General features: G+C 55.1%; 2 protein-coding genes, 1 long non-coding RNA gene and 1 other non-coding gene across 5 annotated transcripts; 1 reads left to right on the top strand and 3 right to left on the bottom strand.

Moving 5' to 3' along the window:
• Nucleotides 1–2,087: 2,087 nt before the first annotated feature.
• On the bottom strand, nucleotides 2,088–2,159 carry TRNAP-AGG (transfer RNA proline (anticodon AGG)). The gene has a single exon. It is a non-coding gene; the product is annotated as a tRNA-Pro (tRNA).
• Nucleotides 2,160–3,140: 981 nt separating this feature from the next.
• On the top strand, nucleotides 3,141–9,335 carry OPN1SW (opsin 1, short wave sensitive). The gene is made up of 5 exons (XM_061467881.1): nucleotides 3,141–3,486; nucleotides 4,733–4,901; nucleotides 5,377–5,542; nucleotides 7,508–7,747; nucleotides 9,140–9,335. Exons 1-5 carry the CDS (start codon nucleotides 3,141–3,143, stop codon nucleotides 9,260–9,262), a joined length of 1,044 nt encoding a protein of 347 aa, XP_061323865.1. The 3' UTR covers nucleotides 9,263–9,335.
• Nucleotides 9,336–11,137: 1,802 nt separating this feature from the next.
• Nucleotides 11,138–20,401, bottom strand: CALU (calumenin). 2 transcript variants are annotated; one of them, XM_061467889.1, is made up of 6 exons: nucleotides 20,141–20,401; nucleotides 16,319–16,512; nucleotides 12,639–12,805; nucleotides 12,405–12,465; nucleotides 11,745–11,944; nucleotides 11,138–11,575 (listed from the first exon to the last, which is right to left on the bottom strand). In XM_061467889.1, the coding sequence occupies exons 1-6, from the start codon at nucleotides 20,359–20,361 to the stop codon at nucleotides 11,471–11,473; spliced, it is 948 nt and encodes a 315-aa protein (XP_061323873.1). In that variant the 5' UTR covers nucleotides 20,362–20,401; the 3' UTR covers nucleotides 11,138–11,470. The 2 variants fall into 2 exon arrangements, with proteins under 2 accessions (XP_061323873.1, XP_061323872.1); XM_061467888.1 differs by lacking the exon at nucleotides 16,319–16,512 and adding an exon at nucleotides 16,583–16,776 and having other exon boundaries at nucleotides 11,141–11,575.
• Nucleotides 12,812–13,675, bottom strand: LOC133276755 (uncharacterized). Its single transcript, XR_009745989.1, has 3 exons — nucleotides 13,443–13,675; nucleotides 13,219–13,339; nucleotides 12,812–13,074 (listed from the first exon to the last, which is right to left on the bottom strand). It is a non-coding gene; the product is annotated as an uncharacterized LOC133276755 (long non-coding RNA).
• Nucleotides 20,402–21,126: the final 725 nt, after the last annotated feature.

Here is a 21,126-nt window from a genome sequence, read left to right on the forward strand (position 1 = left end):
TTGACCACGTTCTCACCATGGCCACCATCCCACCACGCCATGCCCACCATCCATCCGCTGTGGCAACCTTCACACCCACCGTGCCCCCCATTGCTCCTCGCGCGGGGCTGAGATCCAGTCCCGCAGTGCCTGCAGGCTCTCTGGGAGCACTGCTAGTGACGCCGCATAGCTCTGCATGGCACCCACCTCGGGTACCTGCAGCACCCATAGACCTGCTGAACTCAGTGGCCCTGGCCCTGGCACCAGCATGATACCAGCCTATGGGTGCCCCTCCTTTGGGTGACCAACCCTGGGGTGCCCCACAGCGCCTACAGTCCCACTGGGAACAGCGTCATCAACAGGGCATGGACATGGGGACCAGCACCCACCCACGGGGACATCCTCGGGGGGGACCAACCCTGTGGGGTACCCGCAGCACCTGCAGGTCTGCTGAGCACAGCATCACCAACAGGGTCACCATCACCAGCCCTGTGGGTGCCCCTGTTTAGGGTGACCAGCCTTGGGGAGACCAGTCCTGGGGTGACTTTTACCCTGAGGTTGCCAATACCTATGGGTACCCCTCTTTGGGGTGCCCATCATTGAGGTGTCTATCCATAAAGGATGCCAATACTTATGGGCGACCCTCTTTGGGGTGTCCCTCCTTGGGGTGACCACCCCTTGGGTGACCAGCAATGAGGTGACCATTGTTGATGTGCCGTCCTTATGGGGTGCCAATAGTAATGGGTGCCCCACTTTAGGGTGCTTATCCCTGAGGTGCTGGTATCAATGGGTGCCCATCTTTGGGGTGCCAGGCCTAGGGGTGTCAATACCTATGGGTGCCCTTCTTTGGTGTTCCACTTCTTATGCTGTAGCCTTCCTTATGGGTGTCCCAAGTATTGATGCTCATCCTTATGGGATGTCCCTCACCCTGGGGGTGCCAGTACCTGGGAGTACCTCTCTTTGGGGTGCCCCTCCTTATGGGTGCCCCTGTTTAGGGTGACCAGCCTTGGGGAGACCAGTCCTGGGGTGACCTTTACCCTGAGGCTGCCAATACCTATGGGTGCCCTTCTTTGGGGTGCCCATCATTGAGGTGCTCATCCTTATTGGGTGCTCCTGCTTAGGATGCCCGCTCCCATGGGTGCCCGTTTTATGGGGTACCCATTTGGGGGTGCCCTCCCCGGGTGGGGGTCCCACTGCAGCACTTACTGCCCATGGACGGGGACTCTTTAAGCTCCATGCCCCCCCCCCCCGCCTGCAGACCGGGTGCTCCTAAGTCATGGGGGACTGACCCAGTACAGCCCAGTACAGCCCAGTATGACTCATTACAGCCCTATATGACCCAGTACAACCCGTATGACCCACTCCAACCTAGTATAGCCCAGTCCAACCCAACGCAATATGGTACAACCCGGTGCAGTCCAGTCCTGTATAACCAAGTACAGCCCAGTACAGTGTGTTTTGGTACAGTACAACCAGACCTGACCCAGTACAGACCAGTACAGCCTGGGACAGCCCAGTATGTCCCAGTAAAGCCCAGTAAAGCCTGGTATTCTCTAGTACAGCTCTGTACAGTATGGTTTGGTACAGTACAATACAACCAGACCTGACCCAGTACAGCCCGCTGTGAACCAGTCCAACCTAGTACAGTATGGTGCAGAACAGTACAGCACAGTATGACCCAGTCCAGCCCAGTCAGACCAGTACAGTATGGTACAGCCCAGTACAACCCAGCACAGCATGGTTTGGTACAGTACAACCAGCACTGTCCCAGTACAGCCCAGTATGGTCCAGTATAGCCTGGTCCAGTATGGTACAGTCCAGTACACTCCAGTACAACATGGTGCATCCCAGTAGACTCCAGTACAGCCCAGTAGAGCATAATACAGTATGGTTTGGTACGGTGCAGCACAGCCACCACCCCACTTCTCTGCACCAGGCTTTATATGAACCCCCAAGCCCGGGGGGGGGGGGGGGGGGAGCCCAAACGCCCTTAATCCCCCCGCTAAGAGGCTTGTGCTCATGCTTCCTGCCCCACTGAGGCCCCACGGCGAGGGAGGGGCAGGAAGTGGGGTGCATGAAGGGGGGGAGGGGGGAGAAGAAAAAGAAGTGGGCTCGTCCGGGATTTGAACCCGGGACCTCTCGCACCCTAAGCGAGAATCATACCCCTAGACCAACGAGCCGCTATGTGGGAGTGCGGCGCGGCTGCGTGCTGCGGGGGGGGAACGAGAAACACCCGCACCGCGGGGACACCCCTGAACGTGAATCCCAAATGAACCCCCAATGAACCCCAAATGAGCACACACCCCTGCAGGGAACCCCAAAGTGACCCCTAAAAGGGCACCCCAAAATGAACACACAGACACGGCAGTGCAGCCCTAAAGTGACCCCCCCAAAAAAGTGCACCCCAAAGTCACCCCCCCATCAATGCATCCCCCCCGTAATGCATCCCCGATAGTGCACTCCTCAGCACTGCACCCCCAAAGTGAACAAACAGCCATGCATCCTCGGCCCTGCACCCCAAAGTGATGCCCCCTGAAATGCACCCCCAATCGTGCACACCCAGCAGTGCACCCCCAAAGTGATCCCCAGCCATGAGCTCTTCAGCAATGCACCCCCTAGAAGTGCACCCCCAAAGTGAATGCTCCCCTGCAGTGCACCCCCAAAGTAACCCCCAACTATGCACCCCCAAAGTGCCCCCTCATTAATCCCTCCCCCAGGGTCCTCTCCACCTCTATCCATCCCCTTGGAGCTCTAGGACCACCCTGAGGTTGCCCATGGTCCCATTGGGGGCACCCCATCACCCCTTCTCCCCCCAAGCCACCCCTGACCAACATCACCCACCTTGGGGTCCCTGCTGTGTCCCTGGGGTGTGAGTGCCCCAGACTCCTCCTGTACTCCCCAAATCCCCTTTACCCCCCCCAAACCCTTTTTTACTCCGCCTTTACCCCCCAAAATCCCTCGGGAGCCCCACAATCGCCTCAGCCCGGGTTAAGGAGCAGGATTAGGACCTGAGCCGGGCTTAGCCCCTCCTAATCCCCAAGTTTGCCCCTGGCTGAAGCCCTGATCCCTCCTCAGCCCATAAGCGGCTTTGGGACAAGGGTATATGAGAAGGGGAGGGCTGGGACCCCCAAGCCCCCCCCCCTTCAGCAGCCCCGAGCACGATGTCGGGTGAGGAGGAGTTCTACCTGTTCAAGAACGGGTCCGTCGGTGGCCCCTGGGACGGTCCCCAGTACCACATCGCCCCGCCATGGGCCTTCTACCTGCAGACAGCCTTCATGGGCTTCGTGTTCCTGGTGGGCACCCCCCTGAACGCCATCGTGCTGGTGGTCACCATCAAGTACAAGAAGCTGAGGCAGCCGCTCAACTACATCCTGGTGAACATCTCCTTCTGCGGGTTCCTCGCCTGCATCTTCTGCATCTTCACCGTCTTCGTCTCCAGCTCGCAGGGCTATTTCGTCTTCGGCAAGCACGTCTGTGCCTTTGAGGGCTTCATGGGGGCCACTGCAGGTAGGTGGCCGGGGGGGTGGCCATGGTCATACAGGGGAGCTGGAGGTGGGGGTGACCACTGAGGGCTGGAAGAGTTGGGTTGGACACCATCAACTTGTAGGGTTGGAGGAGTTGGGGTGACCACCAGGGTCTGGGGGGGCTGGAAGACAGGGTGACCACCATCATCTAGTAGGGTTGGAGGAGTTGGGGTGACCACGATGGACTGATGGGGGTGGAAGACTTGGGGTAGACACCATCATCTTGTAGGGCTATAGGAGTTGGGGTGACTGTCATGGTCTGGTGGGGCTCACGGTAGGGTTGACGGTGGTCTGGGTGGGTTGGAGGAGTTGCGGTGACCACCATGGCCTAATGGGGCTTGACCACCGTGGTCTGCTGGAACTATAGGTGTTGAGGTAACCACTATAATCTGGTGGGGCTGGAGGAGTTGGAGTGACCACCATGGTCTGAGGTAGGCGGTTGAGGTAGGGTTGATCTCCACGGTCTTGCAGACCTGTTGGAGTTGGGGTGATCACTATGACCTGGTGGGGTTGTAGGCAGGGGTGACCACCATGGTCTGCTGGGGTTTAGGAGTTGGGGTGACCCCCATCATCTGGTAGTGCTGGAAGTAGGGTGACTGCTGGAGTTCTGGGGGTTGAGGTGACCACTGCAATCTGGTGGACCTGGGGTGATCACTGTGCCTTTCTACACCTGTAGGAGTTGGAGTGACCATGATAGACTGGTGCAGCTGTAGGTAGGGGTGACCACCATCGTGTGCTGGGGCTGTAGGAGCTGGGGTGTCCATCATGCTCTTCTGGACCTATAGGAGTTGGGGTGACCACTATAATCTGGTAGGGCTGGAGGAGTTGAGGTGACCACCATGGTCTGATTGGGCTTGAGGTCAGGTTGACCACCATGGTCTACTGGACCTATAGGAGTTGAGGTGACCACCACGGTCTGATTGGGCTCAAGGTAGGGTTGACCACTGGGGTCTGCTGGACCTGTAGGAGTTGAAGTGACCATGATCAGCTGGTGGGTAGTTGATCATGGTGGGTAGTTGATCATGCCGGTAGGCAGGGGTGACCACCATCATCTGATGGGGCTCAGAGGCGTTGGGTTGGTCTGACTGGGATCAAGGCAAGGTTGACCACCAGGGTCTACTGGACCCATAGGAGTTAGTTTGAACCCCATGGTCTGGTGGGGCTGCCCGAGCCGGGTGAGGTGGTGCTGGCTGCGATGCTGGTCCGAGCCCCCTCCGCGGTGTCCCCAGGGCTGGTCACGGGCTGGTCCTTGGCCTTCCTGGCTTTCGAGCGCTACATCGTCATCTGCAAGCCCCTGGGCAACTTCCGCTTCACCTCCAAGCACGCACTCGTGGTCGTGGTGGCCACGTGGGTCATCGGCATCGGCGTCGCCATCCCTCCATTCTTCGGGTGGAGCAGGTGGGACATGGGGGTGATAACATGGGGGGACAGGGGGGGCACTGGGGGATAGAGAGGGGTATGGGGTGACATTAGGGTGCCATAGGATGACATAAGGGTGCCATGGAGTGCCACTGAGGTAGCATGGAGGTGACACAGGATGACAGAGGGTGACATGGGGTGACATGGAGGGGTATGAGGTGACGTGAGGTGGCACGGGGTGAAATGGGTAGCACTAGGGTGACATGGGAGTGACACAGGAGAGTCATAAGGTGACATTAGAGTGACACAGATATGCCATGGAGTGCCACAGGGGTGCCATAGGGTTCCATGGGAATGCCATAGGGTACCATGGGAATCCCATAGGGGTGCCATAGGGTACCATGGGATACCACTGGGATGCCATAGGGATACCATAGGGTGCCATGGGGATGCCATAGGGGTACCACGGGGTGCTGTGGGGTGTCAGGTGCGGTGCTGAGTGCGGTGCCCACAGGTACGTGCCCGAGGGGCTGCAGTGCTCCTGCGGCCCCGACTGGTACACGGTGGGCACCAAGTACCGCAGCGAGTACTACACATGGTTCCTCTTCATCTTCTGCTTCATCGTGCCCCTGTCCCTCATCATCTTCTCCTACTCACAGCTGCTCAGCGCCCTGCGTGCCGTGAGTGCTGCACCGGGATGGGACAGGACGGGAGGGAGGGATGGACCTGGAGGGATGGAGACTGAGGGATGGGGATGGAGGTGGAGATGGTGGAATGAAGGAAAGTAGGGATGGCCAAAGGAGGAGAGAGAGTGCTGCTGGGTAGGAGGGAGGGAAGGAGTGATGGAGAAATGGAGATGGAGATGGAGGGAAGGAGAGATGGAAAGATAGATGGAGCGATGGAGAGATGAAGGGAAGGAAGGAGGAAGGAGAGATGGCCAAAGGAAGGGAGGGAGGGAGCGAAAGAGGGATGGGAAGCAGCAGAGATGTAGGGATGTAGATGTAGGGAGAGAGACAGAGGGAGGAAGGGAGGTGGGATGAAGATGGAGATGTGGGGAAGGAGAGATGGAGGCAGGATGGGGCAGGAAGGAGGCAGAATGGATGTGGGATGGATGCAGGTGCCCATGGGTGTCCGTGCCTGGGTGGAGGTAGGATGAATGTAGGTCAGATGAATAAATACAGGGTGGATGGATGGATGTGGGATGGATGCAGGTGTCGGTGCCTGGTTACAAGTGGAATGGATGGATACGAGATGAATACGGGATGGGTGGATATGGGACAGATATGGGATGGATGGATGCAGGATAGACACAGGTGTTGGTGCCAGGTTGCAGGTGGATGGATGGAGGTGGGATAGATGCAGGATGGATGGATATGGGATGGATGGATACAGGATGAACAGAGGTAGGATGGATGCAGGGTGGATATGGGATGAATGAGGGTGGTTCCCATGGGTGTCAGTGCCCAGGTGCAGATGGGATGGATGAATACAGGATGGATGGATACTGGATGGATGGATAGATGCAGGATGGGTACGGGATGGATGGATGGATGTGGGATGGGTACGGGACAGATGGATGTGGGATGGAAGGATGTGGATGGATGGATGTGGGATGGATGGATGTGGGATGGGTATGGGATGGATGGATGCAGGACGGGTATGGGATGGATGGACACGGGACGGGTACAGGATGGATGGATGCGGGATGGGTACAGTATGGGATGGATGGATGCGGGATGGGTACAGTATGGGATGGATGGATGTGGGATGGGTACGGGATGGATGGATGCGGGATGGGTACGGTATGGATGGATGGATGCGGGATGGGTACAGGATGGATGGATGTGGGATGGGTACGGGATGGATGGATGCGGGATGGGTACGGTATGGATGGATGGATGCGGGATGGGTACAGGATGGATGGATGTGGGATGGGTACGGGATGGATGGATGCGGGATGGGTACGGTATGGATGGATGGATGCGGGATGGGTACAGGATGGATGGATGCGGGATGGGTACGGGATGGATGGATGGATGTGGGATGGGTACAGGACGGATGGATGCAGGATGGGTACGGGATGGATGGATGCGGGATGGGTACAGTATGTATGGATGGATGGATGCGGGATGGGTACGGGATGGATGGGTGTGGGATGGGTACAGGACGGATGGATGCCGGATGGGTACGGGATGGATGGATGGATGTGGGATGGGTACAGGATGGATGGATGCAGGATGGGTACGGGATGGATGGATGTGGGATGGGTACAGTATGGATGGATGGATGCGGGATGGGTACGGGATGGATGGGTGTGGGATGGGTACAGGACGGATGGATGCAGGATGGGTACGGGATGGATGGATGTGGGATGGGTACAGGATGGATGGATGCAGGATGGGTACGGGATGGATGGATGTGGGATGGGTACAGTATGGATGGATGGATGGATGCGGGATGGGTACGGGATGGATGGGTGTGGGATGGGTACAGGATGGATGGATGCAGGATGGGTACGGGATGGATGGATGTGGGATGGGTACAGTATGGATGGATGGATGCGGGATGGGTACAGGATGGATGGGTGTGGGATGGGTACAGGATGGATGGATGCAGGATGGGGTTGGTCCCCGTGCCTGGCGCAGGTGGCTGCACAGCAGCAGGAGTCGGCCACGACGCAGAAGGCGGAGCGGGAAGTGTCGCGCATGGTGGTGGTGATGGTGGGGTCCTTCTGCGTCTGCTACGTGCCCTACGCGGCCCTGGCCATGTACATGGTGAACAACCGCGAGCACGGCATCGACCTCCGCCTCGTCACCATCCCCGCCTTCTTCTCCAAGAGCTCCTGCATCTACAACCCCATCATCTACTGCTTCATGAACAAACAGGTGACACCCGGGGACACGGACACCACGGGGCACGGCAGGGACGTCCAGGGACACACAGGGAAAGCCGGGTGGTGGGGACAGCACAAGACACATGGAAAATGGGGACACCATGGGACACAAGGGCAACGGGGACACCCCGGGGCATCCAAGGACATCTGGTGAGCAGAGACACCCCAGGACACCCAGATAATGGGAACATCATGGGATACACAGATGATGGTGACACCTGGACAATGTCCTGTCGTGAGACACCTGGATAATGGGGACACCATGGGGTACACGGACGATGGGGACATCTGCTCGAGAATATGTGGGGACCAGGGACATCATGGGATATAAGGATGATGGGAACATCTAAGCAAGGTTGGGCTATGGGGACACCACAGGACACAGGCAGTGGGCACATCCAGGGACACATGGACAATGGGGACATCCAGGGGTTGGGGAACATCTGGAGACCAGGGACATTCCTGGACACATGGGCAATGGAGCATTGTGGGACACAAGCGTGATGGGGACACCCAAGGAAACCTGGATGTTGGGGCCATCACGACAATGGGAACACCCCGAGGTGCTCAAGGACATCTGGGGACCTGGGACATGTGGATGATGGGGACATCATGGGACACAAGGACAGTGGGGACACCCAGGGGTTCAAGAACATCGGGGGACATAAGGATGATAGGGACATGCAAAGAAACCTGGGTGATGGGGACACCCAGGGACACACAGACAGTGGGCACATCCAGACATCAGGGCAATGGGGACACATTGGGGTGCTCAAGGACATCTGGGGAGGGGGCCACCCCAGGACACCAGGGGAATGGGGACACCACAAGGCACACCAGCAATGGGGACACCATGGGTTTGATGGAGACATCCAATAGCTCAAGAATTATCTGGGGACCAGAGGCACCATGGGACATAACGATGATGGGGACACCCCTGGCTGCCCAAGTATATCCAAAGACACCAGGGCAACGGAGGCACCACAGGACACATGGATGATGGGGACATCCCAGGACACCAGGGCAACGGGGACACACTGGGGTACCCAAAGACATCCATGGACCAGGAATGTTGGGGACGTTTTTGGACCAGGATCACCCAGGGATGCCTATGGAGACCAGGGACACACAGGGACTGAGGACATGAAGGAGCACCCAGACACCGGGGACACCCTGGGTTGCCCATGGGGACAAGGATGACTCAGGGATGCCCATGGAGCGGGAACCATGAACACCTTGGGATGGGCATGAGGGACACTTGGGCATGCCCAGGCCATCTCCACATCCTCTGAGCCAGGAGATGCTACCAAGGTGCCACCAAAGGGGTAGAAGATGGTGCCAGGGATGGGGACCATGGGGCTGATCCCCTCCATTCCCCCCGCAGTTCCGTGGCTGCATCATGGAGATGGTCTGTGGGAAGCCCATGACGGATGACTCGGATGTGTCCAGCTCTGCCCAGAGGACAGAGGTCTCCTCTGTGTCCTCCAGCCAGGTCAGCCCCAGCTGAGGAGCCGCCAGCCACAGCCCCCCCTGCCATGGGGCTGGGGCCACCCCAGGATGTAGGTGCTGGTGGAACAATAAAGCACCACCCTGGTCCCAATTCAGTGAGGAGCTTCTGTGGCCCCACAATGGGGTGGGGATGGGGGGACTATGTGTGGGGCTCAGCCCCACAGTGCTGTGTGCCATGGAGGTGTCACTGTGGGGCTTTGCACCATTGGCCTGCCCAGGACACACAGGCAGGGATGTGGGATGGTGTCCACCATCCATCCATGCGGCTGAGCTGCTCATCTGTGGGGCTGAGGTGGTTCTGGACCCCTCATCCATGGGGCTGGAGTGCTTCTGGATCTCATCTATGAGGCTGGGGTGGTCCTGAGACCCCCACACATGGGGCTGGGCTGGATCCCAGCATGAGATTGAGGCAAGGATGGATCCCATCCATAGGGTTGGGGTGAAGCTGGGGCCTCATCCATGGGGCTGTGGTGGTTCTGAGCCCCATATCCATGGGGCTGGGGCGGTTCTGAGCCCCACAGCCATGGAGCTGGGGCAAGACTGGACCCCATCCATAGGGCTGGTGTGGGGTTGAACTGCATCCATGGGGCTGGGGTGGTGCTGGGAGCTCATCCATGGGGCTGGAGCAGGACTGGATCCCATCCACAGGGCTGGGAACCAGTGGGCAAGACCCCCCCATCCCCACACATTCCCTCATGGTCTCGGGACCCCCCCATCCCAACTCATGGCGGGGGTGGGAAGCGATTCTGGAGCCACATCCACCCTCTCCAGCCACGTAACCACTTCCAAAGGAAGCGATGCCATTGGTGCCCATCCCGCTCCAGGCAAGCCAAGGGGTGGGCACCCCTCCAGGGCCTGACTTTGGGATAAAGCCAAAGGAATTCCATTAGGAGGCAGCGTGGGATGGATGGAGCCGGGATTTATTGAGCCACAGTTGGACACAACTGAACCCATCCCAACAAACACCCAGGGAATAAACATGGTGGGATGAGGGGATGGGAATTTGGGAAGGAAATTAGTGTTTGGAGTCATTAATGCTGCTCCCAGTTTCAAATCCATTTGGGAAGAGGAAGTTGGAGTCAAATCCCAGACCGGGATCACTGCATCCACCACTGAGCTCTACCCAAATCCAACTGGGAAGAGCACCTATCCCTGTGGTTGGTGGTTTAACCCCTGGAGTGGGATTGAGGGCAGAATCCGGGTGGATTTTCCATACATCCCCTCAACCAGTGACTGGCACCAACCTCTCAACCAGAGTCAGATCCATGTTGATGCCAGCTGGTGCCAGGATGGAATCATGACATTCCCGGATCCACATGGTTTAAAAACAAGGGAATTATGGATAATATTAATATTAACATTATTCATCATCATCCTGCCCTGGCTGGGCCGTTTCTCCTCGGAATGGGGGTGTTTGGCTGGATTAAAGGCACCTGGAGCAACATTCCGGGGTGGAAAAGAGGGAAAACACTTGGATGGGCAACAAGAAGCCACCACCACATTGATGGTTCATTAACAGGCCCATTAATGACTGGAGGACACGATGGTGGCCAACTGAAGCCAATGGAGAGGGAGTTTGGTGGTTCCAGCTCTTCCAGCAAGACAAGAGCGGTTGGGTTGGCCAAGCTGGGTCCATCCCAATCCTGGCTCTACTCCAGCTCTGGTTTAGTGCTGGGTTTCCATCAGGTTCAATGGATTTTGGGCTTAGTAAAGTCAATTACTTGGATCTTGATTGGTTGAATTTGTTGGAGTCCACCCCAAGGAGGAAAGGCCAAGAGCGAGGGTGGGTGAAGGGGAAGCCAGGAGGTGGCTTCTTGGGAGGAGGAGGAGGAGGAGGAGGAGGAGGAGGAGGAGGAGGAGGAGGAGGAGGAGGAGAAGTTCCTTCACGTCACACGGAACCCTCCTAGTATAAAACCCAGACAACGTGGCTCAAACCACCAGAGAATGAGTCAATCTAAAAAAAACACCCCCCAAAAACCCCCAACTGAACCCCAAAAGCGCCGTTAAGAAGCGTTGGGTCTCCCAACGGCATCTCCCCATCCCTTCGGGAAGGAAGGAGGAGATGGAAAGAGGACGGGAAGAGAGGGTTTCGTTGGCGACATTGCACCTCAGTGCCTGACCCCACCGGGCTCGGGAGCCCCCAAATGTTTCCGACCATCAATCCCAGGAATTGGAAGCAATAAATTACGTGGGAATGGCTCCAGGCTCAGAACTCGTCGTGTCTCACCAAGGCCTCCCCGAAGTCCGTGGCCTGGCTCCCCACAAACAGGTCGTACTTCTCCACGATCTCCTCCTTGGTCAATTTGCCATCCTGCAGGGAAAGAGGGATATTCCCATCCTCAGCCCTCCATCGCATCCCATTTTCCCACGGTTCTCCCTTCTTTTGGTCTACCAAACCCAACTCAACCCCTCCATGGATGCTCAGCACAACCCTGGTGGGACACCCAAGCGTCCTCCTCACACCACGGTGCCATTCCCACCTTGTTCTGGTCGGATTCGTAGACAAGGTGCCGCGCTTCCGCCTCGGCGTGGTCGTAATCGGAAGGGAGGATCCAGTCTTTGGTTTCCTCTTTGTCCATCCTGCCGTCGTGGTTCTTATCCCGGAATTCCACAAACTGCTCCCGCTCCGTTTTCACCCACTCGGGTTCGTCGGCATCACCGTCGTGGCTGTACATGTCACCTATAGGACACAATTATCTGCTTGGACACCATCCCAACACCTCTTCCCAAGGGAAGAACCACCGCTGAGATGCCTCTGTTGATGGACACGTTGACAAGATGCCCCCTTCCACCTTCAAGTATTCACTTTATATCCCTAAATCCCTCTCCAAACCCACATGGAAAGGAAAGCAGCATTTCTCCTGATGTATTTTGGAGTTAGCAGCCCCGCACCACGGATAAATCCCAAGTTTTGGGCAGATATAGCCACCCCTCTGGGATCTGGGAGCTGCTTTTCCCACCCTGAGCCCCCAGTACCAGGATATAACACAGGAATCCCTCATGGAATGAGGTCAAAGCAAGGTCTAAAGTCAGGAGGTCAAGAGAGATAAAATTCCAAGGGGGGAAGGGATGGGACAGCACATTCCAGCAGCAAATTTCAGGCTGGATGAAGCAAAGAAGGGACAACAGTGATATCTCACCTATGTACTCCTCCAGGTCAATGAAACCATCTCCATTCTTGTCTATGTCCTCCATGGTTTCCTGCAAGGAGAGGATGGTGGGTCCCATGGAATCCCCCTCCTTTCCCAGCACTGATCCAGCCACAGGATGTCCAAAACCCCCCAGTATCCAGGATCTTACCACAGGCCAGCTCCTGGTGCCCACCCAACCTTCTCCATCTGCTTGCTCAGTACCAGCAGGACGAGGCCACCCACCTGCACAACAATGTCCTTCATGTAGTCGTACTCCTCGGGGTGCAGGAAGGCCGTGAACTCTTCCTTGGTGGCCGTCAGGTCCCCATCCTTGTCGGCCAGCTTGAAGCGCCGCTCATCCCGCACCATCATCTGCTTGTAGTTGAAGCCATCGTCAGGGTCCGGGTCATCTGAGGGGAAGAAAGGAGCCAGGGGTCAGCTTGGGCAGGGGGAGGTGGCTCATGGGCATGAGAAGCACAACACAATATCAGCAGCGTGACGTGAGGCTCCTCAATGCAACTTCAACATCCTCAATGCTCCTCAACCCAACCTCAACCTCTTCAACGCAACCTCAAGCTCCTCAATTCAACTCCCTCAACCTCAACTCAATCCCGATGTCTCAATGTCCTCCACTGAACCCCAAACTCAACATCCTCAACTGCCTCAACCCAACCCCAACCTCAATCCCAGTATCTCCAACTTAACCTTCTCAACCCAACCCCAACATCCTCAACGCTATCTTAACATCCTCAACTCAACCTCAATATCCTCAATGTCCTCCACTGAGCCCCAACCTCAGCATCGTCAACCTTCTCAATCCAACCCCAACCCCAACATCTCCAACTCAACCTTCTCAACCTAACTCCAACATCCTCAATTCAACCTCAACCCCAATATCCTCAATGTCCTCCACTGAGCCGCAGCCTCAACATCTCCAACCCAACCTTCTCAGCCTAACCCCAACCCCAACATCCACAACTCAAACCCAACATCTCCAGCTCACACTTCTCAACCCAACCCCAGCATCCTCAATGTCCTCCTCTGAACCCCAACCTCAACCCCAACATCTCCAACTCAACCTCAACCCAACCCCAACATCCTCAACATCCTCCACTCAGTTCCAACCCCAACATCCCCACCTCAACCCCCTCAACCCAACCCCACCCTCCTAACCCCTGTCCACAGCAGCCTCACTTTTATCTGCCAGCAGCTACCACATCCCTCCTGCACCAGCCCCAGCAGGAGCTGCCGGGAGCAGCATTCCCAGATCTCTGCTGGACCCAGGGAGCCATGGCAGGGTGGGGGGGGGGTTATTTTGGCTGTCACGGGCCCGGCGGCTCAGCCCGGGCTATTTCTGGAGCAGAATGTGTAAGGGGATATTGCTCCAAAGCCCGGGATCCATCACCCACAGCAGGAATAGCTGGGCACATATGGACACCCGATATAGCCACAGCGACAGCAGGATACCGGCAGCAGCTTTGTTTGGGAAGCCTATAGGGAAAAGAGGGATGGAAGAGGCTGGAGCCGAAGGTGAAGTTAAGCAAGAGCCAAGGCCTGGACTAAGATCAGGCTCAGTCCCTTCCCTGTTTTCATCCAGTACAAAAGGGGGGATTCAGCTGCTCTAAAGCACAATTAAACCTCATGTTTCCTATTGTATTCCCGAGGTTTCACCCCAAAAGCAAAGGAAAACCATAGGATTGGATTGAGCTTTAACTGAGAAGCGAGCAAGATGCTGGTTTAACTGGATTTGGGGCTTAAGCTGCCCCCAAATACTTGGAATTTTAGTCTCTCTGACCCTGGTGGCACAAGGGAAATGTCTTCCAGGGCAGGTGGAGGGATTGAGAGCCAGGGAATGACTCTGGAGCAATTCCACAAGCTCCAGTTTTATAGGAGAAACAGGGATATTTGGGGTTTAGCAGCCAGCAGTGAGAGCCTGGGGGGGGCTGAAAGAGGGAAAAAATATGTGTTATTATTATTAGAGTTCCTATTTTCAGGAAGTTTTAAAGGGAGTTTCACTCCCAGATGCAGCTTTGGGACTCTTTTCACTTCAGCATCACATTTTATCTTTGGATGCTTGGGAATGGATTGAAACCTGGCACCAACTTGCTCTGAGCTGCTTCATCCCGACAACAGGTGACTAAAACCATCCCAAATCCACCCAAAAGCATTGCTCCAGGATGACAAAAGGCCGGCATTCCTGCAACCCTCAGCAGAGCAGCAGAGAGGGAGGTGCCTCGGCTCCCACGCGCCGGGATTGGGATGTGCTCACTCCAGGCCGGGATCAGAGGCCTCTTGGCCGCCTCTCAACTCTCCCGAGGTATTTCCAGAGGCATTTCCAACGCTGCTCTGGGTGGAGAGGGGAGCAGGGAGGGGAGAGCTTTGTGCTCTGCTCCAGCAGAGAGGAGAGGTGGAAAAGCGATTCCAGCTGATACAAGGAGCGTGGAAGCGTGGCATTAGGCAGGAGAATGGGGAGATTGGGATGCTCCCAGTGTTCCATATGGGTAAAATACGTGGGAGCAGCTTGATGAGCATGTGCCAAGGGCACTTGGCAGCAGACACCAGGCCTTGGTGGCACCTGAGTGCCCTGAGGCACTCCCCTCTCTTGCTATTGAAGCTTAAGAACTGGTTTCCTCATCGAGGCTCTCCTCACTAAGGGGGTTTAACCCATTAAGGTGGGGTTTATGAAGGACTGTACACCCCCAGCTCATAAAACCCACTGCATGGACCCCAAAAAGCACAATCAAACCATCCTAGGACCTTTCCTCCTGCTTGAAGCCTGGATTTAGAGGAGGAGATAGGCCAGACCTTCTCAACACCCAACTAATGGATAAGAGAAGCTGTCCCAGCCCTGAGGAGCTCAGTGAGACCTGGTGGGGTTTTGGGGGGCTCATTTCTCCAGCCAAACCTCAACTTTCCCCCCAGTTCCTTCCAAAGGAGCCTAGAAACAAGGATGATGGATGAGGCAAGAGCCTCCATAGGTCCTGCAGAGCATTTGACCATCTTTGGCAATATTTAGTCAATGAAAACCTTATCTCATGCTCTCAAGCTGGAGCTCATCACACCATATATGTCAGCGTTCCAAGAGGCAGGAACAACTGGCAGAGGAGCTGGGAGAGCTTCCTCATGTCTTAACCCCCGAAGAGCTTCTTCTTACTTCACTCCTTGGGGTGGTTTAAGTCCTCATGGGGGCTCCTGACCTGACTTGGGTGGCAAAACCTACAAGCTCTGTGGATAAGGGGGATAGGGGGATATCCCCTTGATAAGGGGAAGGAGGGAGATGTGCACAAGGAGAAGACTCTTTGCTAAAGATCTTCCAACGATTTAGGTGGAGACACCCAGAAAGAGGCTTCTACAGCCAGGGGTTAGTTGGTGTCTCTCTGCAGGGGCTAAATGCCACCAGGAGCTTGAAATTCAGAAGGAAGAAGGTGGAATTTAGATGGGATCTGAGGGAGTTCTTCACTATGAGGGTGGTGGGACACGGAATGGTTTGAACTCCAGCTGCCCCATCCCTGGCAGTGTTCAAGGCCAGGTTGGACACAGGGGCTTAGAGCAACCTGCTCTAGTGGAAGGTGTCCCTGCCTGTGGCAGGGGGTTGGAAATGGAGGAGTTTTAAGGTCCCTTCCAACACAAACCATTCTCTGATTACATAATTCCATGCCAAGAAGCACTCCACAAGGGCCTTGCCCCCAACTGAGCGTTGAGCTCCATTCCATAGTGAAGCACATCAATAAAGCAGAGTTAAAGCCACGTGCTGATGCCCAACTTCACTCAGGGGATGGTTTCTCCCCCATCTTTAGTTTTCCCTTTGATTAATGCCACCAGAAGGTCAATTTGGAGTTTTGGGAGGGGGGAGGCTGGAGCTCCTCATACCTCTGCTTTATTGATTCGAGCCCACCACCAGCCGGGGCCACCTCGTCCCTTACCGAGGTACGTGCCATACGTCACGTTCCTGTACTCATCCCAGGAGATAAATCCATCTTGGTTCATGTCAAACTCCTGCCACTGCCGTTCCACACTGTCATACACGTATTTCTTCTGGGCCTTCTTAATCCAGGCTTTGAGCTCCCCCTCGGTCACAAACCCATCCTTATCCGTGTCTATTTTAGCTACAATCACTCTACAAAAACAAAACAGCAAGTTTCAAGCGCCGGCTCCATACAGGTTGTATCCCATGAGTAGGAACCTACCTAAGATGTAGCCGTAGGTGGCATTTTTATACTCCTCCCATGAAATAAGGCCGTCCTCATTGAGGTCGTGCCCCTTCCACTGCCGCTCTACGTCCTCGTAGATCCACCGTTTTTGGGCAAACTTAATCCAGGCTTTGAGCTCCTCCACCGTTACAAACCCGTCCTTGTCTTCATCTATCTTACTTACAATCTTTCTGTGGGGAACGCAGAGAAAAATCCAGCACAAGTTAAAGGAAATGAAGGGGTTGGGTCTATATGGACAGGCCAAGGTGGTTCATCCCCATGACCACATGGAGAACTTGTCTGTACAAGTAAGGAGTGGCTGAGGTGGTTGAACCTCCTTTGCTCACTGCTGAGCACATCAGGGGTTGTGCTCTTTGGGAATGAGGTGTTTTAGGGAGGAATGTTTGCTCCTTAGACCTTGGGAAATGAATCTGTTTACACTTCGGGGTGTTAGTGCATGAGAAGCTCAACAGAATCCATCATGTGCTGCACCCCCCAGAGCATGAGCAGCAGCTCAGGGAGGGGATCCTGCCCCTCTGTTGCGCTCTGGGGAGATCCCCCCTGCAGTCCTGATCCAGCTCTGGGGCAGCAGCACAAGAGGGACGTGGAGCTGTTGGAGCGAGTGCAGAGGAGGCCACGGAGATGCTGCGAGGGCTGGAGCAGCTCTGCTCTGGAGCCAGGCTGAGAGAGCTGGGCTGGGGCAGCCTGGAGAAGAGAAGGCTCCTGAAGGGGAGACCTGAGAGCAGCTCCAGTGCCTGAAGGGGCTGCAGGAAAGCTGGAGAGGGGCTTTGGACAAGGGCCTGTAAGGACAGGCCAAGGGGAATGGCTTTAACCTGCCAGAGGGGAGACTGAGATGAGCTCTTAGGCAGAAGCTCTTCCCTGTGAGGGTGCTGAGGCGCTGGCACAGGGTGCCCAGAGAAGCTGTGGCTGCCCCATCCCTGGCAGTGTTCAAGGCCAGGTTGGACACAGGGGCTTGGAGCAAGCTGCTCTAGTGGAAGGTGTCCCTGCCTGTGGCAGGGGGTGGAGCTGAAGGAGCTTTAAGGTCCCTTCCAACCCAAAACCATTCTGCGAGTCTAAACTGGGAAGGAACACAAAGGCTGTCTCTGGGGCTGAGCACACCCTCCCAGGGCACTGGTGGGACACATCCAGGTCCAATCCCACCCGTTTATCCTGAGGCAGAAACCGGAGCCGCTGGCACGGGGCCGCTGTTATTTATAGCAGCAGCTGTGAGGGAGGAATGTGGATCCATAGGCAGATGCACACGGGCCAGGAGGGGGGAGAGGGTCTGCTTCAGCCTCACCATTCCTCATGGTTTACTCCTAGGAGCAGCCGTGGGGTTTGCAGGGTGCGGAGCCAGCACAACACATCACAGTGCTGGGTGCTGAGGCCCAGAGATGAGAGCTCCAAAGTGTTCTTATCACAGAAAGCAAAGCCCATAGATGGCCCAAAGGGCATTCCCAAAAGGTGGAGAACTGGGATAAAACCATTGCTTAGAGAAGCGTCTTTATACTCCATTTAACCAGTTTGATGACCACAATTTAACCCGTTTGATGACCATGCACCGTGTTTTGGATGCCAGAACCACTTTAATACACATTATTCCTGACTGGTGGGCATCATCCTTCTCTGGATTATCCCACAATGGGCTCTGAGGACTGGACTCCCTGGGGAATTTCCCCCAGCTGCTTCTCGGTGTTAAATCAGAGCCATTGTGGTTTCTGTGATACCAAAGCGCGCAGTGGTTGCAGCAGCAGGAGGTGACAGAGCAGAGGCTACACCAGGAGGCTGGGACAGGGGCAGATACCACATGAACCCACTTTTTGTGGGAATTCTGGCCAGGAATGATGGAACACAGCCCCCAGCTGCAACCTAAGGGGCTGCTGGGCACCGGGACAAGGCTACATTGGAGCAGAACCAGCCTTCGAGCTGGTCTAGCGGCTTCGTGCCCAAGCCCGAAGTTCCCAGGCTGGTTTCCCAGGGCAGGAGCCACCAAATCCATGAGTTTTAGGCAAAATAATCCCGTACTCTAGCACTTTGGTCACGGAGGGAGGGGGTGGCAGCAGCTGCTCTGCAGGGCAGGCAGCTGGAAGGAAGGAAGAGGATTCGTGTGCTCTGTGCTATCACTGAGAAACTCAGAGCATTCCCAGAGCGTTGCCTTGATCCTGAAGCTTTTAAGGAACAACCAGAGCAGGGGAACGCTGTTCTGAAATCCCGATGACCTCACGAAACAGGGAAAAGAGCCACAGTGAAAGGAGCCTGGAAAACCAGGTCCTTCCCACAGCCTTAAAGCCACGGCGCCATCAAAACATTCCAAGTGGAAAGTCTGAGGCAGCCCCGCTCCCAGCTGCCAGCTTGTTCCAGGAGATAACTCAGCAGAACAATGGAATTACAAAGCGTGGAGCAGTGAACACAGCCTCGGGGTCAGGAAAACAATCCGGGGAGGGGGGGAATTCCCAGTGTATCCCTATATCCCAGAGCTACATGTTGCCCTTTTGCATCCGCTCCGGCTTTTAGGGGGAGGGAGAGCTTCTTTCCAAGCTGTTTTCCTTGTAAAAAAACACCTGGATTGTCAATTTTGAAGTTTCGTGGCTGATATGGACGGATCCAAAGGGGTTTTCCCAGTTTAGAGCCTCAGGGTAGGGGGGAAATTCCCATTCCAGCCTCTAGAAAAGCCTCTTTTATAGGAGGTGGCATTGGCTTTGCCTCACCTTTATCATGAGCCAGCAGCCTGGACGGTCCATATGGATGTTAAAGCACATGGGAACGCTCAGGTTTTGCCTGGCAAATCCAGGGCTGGAATTAGATGAGCTCTAAGGCCACTTACAAGCCAAACCGTGGGGAAAAAAATAGGGAAAACAGAGGGAAACCAGGCAAAACTGGAGGGTTAACAGGCAGTTTGGATGGTGACAAACCAAGACCTTCAGCCTGACATGGTGAGGAACATCACACCACAAAGCCAAGCCTTTTCCAAAGGTTTAAGCTTTCCTAAACCCATTGGGAACAACTGGGAGAGCAGCTGCTGTCGGGAGCACAAAGGAGGAGGTTGTAGTGCTCTGGATCCAGGGATTTGCCAGGGCTGGAGCTGGGAGTCTCCAATAACCCCCGCTGCTGATGGCTGCAGGTGGGAAGGGGGGAAAAAACACTGGAGGAGAAGTCAGTTTTCAAGGGATTGCCTGTCTTCCCTGACTTGTGGCTCTCCAGCTGCTTCCCAAGTGGGAATAACAACATACAGGAATCCCATGGGCCTTCCAGTGGTAACTGGAGCCCTGTGAGGTCATGTGGAGTACGGCAAAGTGGGGGACGCTTCATATCACATGGAATTCCTAAGGTTTGGGGGCTTAGGAGCAAGTGGGAATGGTTGGGATGACTCAAATTGACCTTGAAGGCCAAGCCCAACATCTCCAGTGGAGAACTCAGCATCCTGCATGCTAAAATGATGCTTTCATGGGTCTACCTGAGACAGCTCAAGGTGCAAAAGACAGAGGTGAAGGCCAAGGTGAGGGTCATGGCCCAGGTGATCCATGCTGGATCGGTTCCTTCCCAACGTGGCCTTACCCCAGCCTCTCCTTGCTCTCCTCCGGCGTGAGCTGGTCGAAGGTCTTGGCCTCATCAGCGCCCAGGAAGGCATCATGGTCATAGTCGAAGCTCTGGGCATCGTCATGGACCTTGTCGCTGAGCTGGGGCTCGTGGTGGACTCGGTCCTTCTTCTCCGTGGGCTTGGAGGAGATGCAGAGCATGGACAGAGACAGGCACAGCAGGAGCTGAGGGATGCTCATGGTGGCTCCGAGGCACCTGCGGGACAGGGAAGATCCAGAAGGTCACTAAGGGAGGATAAAGGAGGGATTCTGGCATCAGAATGGGCAGAGATGAGGGGTTGGTGCAGGATGAGTGGGAAAAGTAGAGTTCATCCAGGTTTTGCACGCAAAGTGAGGCGTTACTGTGGGATATGTCAGGAAAATGATGGATTAATCCGGGTTATGTGGGAAAATGATGACTTCATCCAGTTTATATGGGAAATAAAAAAGGAATTAGTCCATAATTATCTAGGTAAAATGAGTTAATCCAGGTTATGTGGGCATAGTGATGGATTGATATGGATTATCCAGGCAAAATCATGATTAATATGGATTATCCAGACAAAGTGATAAATCAGTGATTATCTGGGAAAAAATGATGGATTAATGGAGACTCTATGGGAAAAATCATTAATCCAGGTTATCCAGGCAAAGTGATGAATTAGTTCAGTTTATGCAAGCAGAATGAGGAATTATTATGGATTACCTAGGAAGAAATGATGAATAGATCCAGATTATGGGAGCAAAATGATTCATTAATATTGATTATCCCAGCAAAATGACGAATCCAGGTTATCCAGGCAGAATGATGGATTAATCCAGGGCATGTGGGCAAAATTCCTACAGATTTACCAGGTAAATTTATGTACAGATTATATGGGAAAAGGATTATTTAATAGAGGAAACCTGGGCAAAATGCTTATTTAAGTCAGGTTATGGGGACAAAGTGAGGAATTAATGGGGATT

Source organism: Pezoporus flaviventris, unplaced genomic scaffold (assembly GCF_033815535.1).
Source record: "Pezoporus flaviventris isolate CSIRO_AGI_PZ_B2104156 unplaced genomic scaffold, CSIRO_AGI_Pfla_v1 ptg000046l, whole genome shotgun sequence".
Classification (NCBI taxonomy): Eukaryota; Metazoa; Chordata; class Aves; order Psittaciformes; family Psittacidae; genus Pezoporus; species Pezoporus flaviventris.

Coding starts and splice junctions, on each gene's coding strand:
- OPN1SW (XM_061467881.1), top strand. CDS start 3,141: ATGTCGGGTGAGGAGGAGTTCTACCTGTTCAAGAACGGGTCCGTCGGT. Junction 4,902..5,376: donor CCATTCTTCGGGTGGAGCAG/GTGGGACATGGG, acceptor CGGTGCCCACAG/GTACGTGCCCGAGGGGCTGC. Junction 5,543..7,507: donor TGCTCAGCGCCCTGCGTGCC/GTGAGTGCTGCA, acceptor TGCCTGGCGCAG/GTGGCTGCACAGCAGCAGGA.
- CALU (XM_061467889.1), bottom strand. CDS start 20,361: ATGAGCATCCCTCAGCTCCTGCTGTGCCTGTCTCTGTCCATGCTCTGC. Junction 12,806..16,318: donor GACGTATGGCACGTACCTCG/GTAAGGGACGAG, acceptor TCTTCCCCTCAG/ATGACCCGGACCCTGACGAT. Junction 11,945..12,404: donor TGACCTGGAGGAGTACATAG/GTGAGATATCAC, acceptor TGTGTCCTATAG/GTGACATGTACAGCCACGAC.